The sequence below is a fragment of the Zea mays genome, chromosome 1, assembly GCF_902167145.1.
Source record: "Zea mays cultivar B73 chromosome 1, Zm-B73-REFERENCE-NAM-5.0, whole genome shotgun sequence".
NCBI lineage: Eukaryota > Viridiplantae > Streptophyta > Magnoliopsida > Poales > Poaceae > Zea > Zea mays.
Window position 1 is genome coordinate 140,318,501 of NC_050096.1, and position 4,019 is coordinate 140,322,519.

Sequence of the window (4,019 nt, forward strand, 5' to 3'; positions counted from 1 at the left end):
GTGGATCTTCGAAAAATCATAACTCGGTAGTCGTAGCTCCGAATTTAGTGGTTCTTGTTCCCACGATCTTGTTACGCAGCGTAGAATATTATTACACAGTTTATTCTTATGTTTGGTGTGATGTTAATTTTGCATATACATGTTTGTCTGTATTACTACGTTTAGCAGTGAGGACACGTGTCACCTGAAGAGCAAGTTGGTACCTGGAATCTCAAGTCTCAGGCAAGTTGTGCCCTTAATCACTTCTTTTTACCCAGTCATGTTCTGATTAATCATAATGATCTGCATAGGTTAATTTTGATGGGACCCAACAAGTTACCCTAGTTTGATGATTATCTTTATACCTTGACTCCACTAAACTTTTTGGGTAGTACCTGCTATTGCTTTATGTGGTTTTGGGTATGAAGATTACACTATTCATGATTACACTTTTTATTATCTGTTTATTATTTATTGTTCATGTTAAGATCATTATGTTAATTGGAACATGGAGAATCACCCGGGAAAACAGTGCTACCACAAGGGTTTATGGACGCCCTTGGTTGATTAATTAGGAAAGCTAGTGGAGGACTACCTTACCCGAAAGGGGCAAGGACAGTAGGTGAGTGGTCAGTGTAGGGAGGTCCTTGGTTGATTTTGATGCGATGGCGGTCATGCAAGAACCCTGCATTAGAGCTTCCTATAAACTGTAGCGGGTTTTCTGAAGCTAGTGGAACTTTGTAAAGGCCTCGTAGTGTTACCCTGCCTCGCCTCCTCGGTAGAGGTGTATGGGAAGTCGCGATCCCTTGGCAGATGGGTAACATGACTTGTGGGTAAAGATGCGCAACCTCTGCAGAGTGTAAAACTGGTATACTAGTCGTGCTCACGGTCATGAGCAGCTCAGACACTCACATGATTAAAAATATGGAACTTAAACTCAATTTGTCATATGCATTGCATCACAGGTGAGATTGTTACTTTTGTTCTACTACTTAATTGGGTTGGTATTTACTTATACTTAGTAATTGCTAATAAAATTTTGACCAACTTTAAAAGCAATGCTCAGCTCTAACCATCCTCTTTGGTAAGCCTTACACTTCACATGAGCTCCCACCTTTGGCGAGTTCATGCACATTATTCCCCACAACTTGTTGAGCGATGAACGTATGTGAGCTCACTCTTGCTGTCTCACACCCCCCCACAGGTCAAGAACAGGCACCACAGAATGAGGCGCTTGGAGGTCTAGGCCGTCGTCTCACAGTCAACTTTGGGTTGCTGGACCGTTGTCTCCTTATAATGTAATTATTTATTTATTTTGTATAGAATTCATGTTATGTAGTAAACATGTGACATTCGATCCTGTGCCATGATTTATCATATGTGTGAGACTTGGTCTCAGCACACCTAGTGATTATGTTTGCGCCCGGGTCTTAGTGCCCCTGAAATCCGGGTGTGACAAATATTCAGATAGCGGGTGAAACTCGTCTGATTTCAATTAAATCTAACACCGATGAAAATATTGTAACCAAAATCATTTTAATTTGGTTCTTTTACATCTTTCTAAATTTTGGCCTCGATCTCCGACTGATATTTATATTTTTATTTAAATTTTCGAGTAAAAAATGAAAGGAAAAGAAAATCTCCTCTACAGCCGTTGCTTCTCGTTATCCCGTCGTTCTCTCTCTTCCTGATATTTCCCAGCCGCCGTCGTAGGCTTTGATTTTTCTTCCTGTGCGGTGCTCACTCCCAAGAGCTCCCACGTATTCAATATCTCAGATTCTTATCGCTTGCTCTTGTGGAGAAGATATTCACGCCGTTGTATTTCATAAATATCCCAGTGGCTGTGCTCATCTCCCTCACGTAAGTCTTCTACGCCTGATTTTTTTTCTCCAGCCGTCTTCATCCTCTCGCAGTCGCTAGCCTCCACACCGCGCTCCTCTGCTCGGCCAACGGCTGCCCAAGTCCGACCAGCCGAGTGCTTCATCTGCCAGCCAAGCCCCCTCCAGCCACCTCCCTCGGCTTCTTCCTTCTCTCCGCACGCGCGAAGCTTCTCTGCAGGTCGCGCCCACCACGCTCCAGCACCCCGCCGCCGGCTTTAGCTCCAGCTCCAGCTCGGTCCTTCCCATGGCGCGCCCCCTTGCTTCTCTCTCCCTCCATCTCTCCTCCAGCGCCGCGCCCAGCTCGCCCAACTCGGATTGCGCCCTGCTCGGCCTTGCCCTGTGCCATGGCGCTCGGTCGCCTAGTCTCCAGCTCGCCCGGACGCTTCACCGCCGGCGCTCCTCCCTGTTTCAGTTCGGCGCCCCTCTCTCTGGTTGCTCTCTGCGCCGGATCTTCTTCTCTGGTGGGCGCCGGCTCCCCAGCTTGCCCCTGCTCCAGCTCGCCTGGGCGCGGTCTTGTCTTGCTGCTCCAGCGCGCCAATCTCCCTGCTCGGACCTCTGCCTTTTCCAACCGTGCGCGCTGTCGGGTGGCCGTCAACCATGCCTTTCCTGCTCGCCAGCACTTATTTAGTCATCTCAGCTCGCCGGCGTCGTGTTCTAGTCAGCACCATGTTCTGCGCGACGCGCGCTCCAGTGTCGTTTGTCACGTTTTGCGCGTCCTCTTCTCCGCAGGTTCCCTAGAGCTCGCGCCGTGATCTCTCAGCTCGCCGGCTGTACTTGTCTTCCTCGCCAGCACGCCATCTCGACTCGCTCGGCCTCAATCTCCATCACGCCGCAGCAACTTCGCGTTTCTCTGGTGCCGCGCACGCTCCTAGTCCTTGCGAGTCCACCTTGGTCCGGCCAGCGACACCCATGTCGGCTCTCTAATGCTTGCGCACGTCTGTCCATGTCGCCAACAGCTCGGTCTCTACGTGTGTCTCCCTCAGTATCTCGACACCGGAACTCCATCCTGTCTGTATGTGTGTGGAAGAACGGGATCGATGGAGAAGAAAGCGAAGCCCGTTTGGTTCGTATGTTTGTTTGGTGCGAAATTGGAGCTGTGGATATTGGGGAAGAAATTCCGGGAAATTAGTGGACGATGATGGTGATGTTCGTGCGACACTCGTCGGATGCTCGACAAAAAGCTTGAACAAGTCGTCGATCGACATCCTCGTCTACGCCAAAAATTCGAGAAGATTAGGCGCAGAAGGAAATAAATCAGTACGCGGCCGAAGAATTCTCGATGTGGACAAAGAAACGCGATTCGACGCAGCACTCACCCTATTTTCGGTGAAATGCTAGAGCTGAAAGGTATCGTCGATTTCGTGGTTTCAAGTCGGTTTTAATGAGAGTAAGTTGATTAGTATTCCAGTCAACTAGGTATATAAATAGATTAAATAGAATTGTTGGTCGTGATAATTGTTATTGACTTAGCATACGTATATTGTGATGTTCGATTTAGTTAAGTCGGTAATTCAGGTTAATTAAGACGCACGATTTAAAGAGTTAATTAGATTATTTCTATAACTATTTTAAGCCGTTGGCATTTAATAATAGCGAGTCCAGGTTTTACTAGACCTCTGAAATATATTTTACTAAGGATGATAGTGTATGTTTATAATTTATTCTTGCTTGAAAATAAAATTAGATATGATTGAACTGGAGAAATGCGTGTGTTGTATTAGTATTGTGTTGTATTAGTATGTATAGTTTATTATTTTGTGATTATTGTGCGTAGTCGTATGTCGATAACTAGTGTTTCCGTATGAAATTGTACAACGCCTCACCTCTAGATGCTTAATTCGCTATCGCGTAGCACTATTTAGGTTTGTGATATTCCTGTCTATATGCATCCATGTGCATAATACATTTCATTCAGGTATGTTAATTAATCACGTGATACGGAGGACCAAAACTGAGTCGACCACAAGATGTTGGAAAGCGTGAGCTTCTCCACAAGATAATGTTGATGGATTAACCTGAAGATGGATGGACGAAGCAAGTATCGGAATAAAGGCTGATAGGAGTTGTGTGCATTTGCCCCGATGCATTTGCCACCTCCTTGCTGTTTTAAAATCTTTATCACTTTGTTTGATGCATTAGGTGATAGGAGTTGTGTGCTAA

The 4,019-nt window shown here is 46.2% G+C and overlaps 1 protein-coding gene across 1 annotated transcript; it reads left to right on the plus strand.

Annotated features, from left to right (window-relative positions):
• The first annotated feature begins 1,854 nt into the window (after positions 1 to 1,854).
• Positions 1,855 to 3,518, plus strand: LOC100381513 (uncharacterized). Its single transcript, NM_001174343.1, has one exon. The coding sequence runs from the start codon at positions 2,204 to 2,206 to the stop codon at positions 2,609 to 2,611; it is 408 nt and encodes a 135-aa protein (NP_001167814.1). The 5' UTR covers positions 1,855 to 2,203; the 3' UTR covers positions 2,612 to 3,518.
• Positions 3,519 to 4,019: the final 501 nt, after the last annotated feature.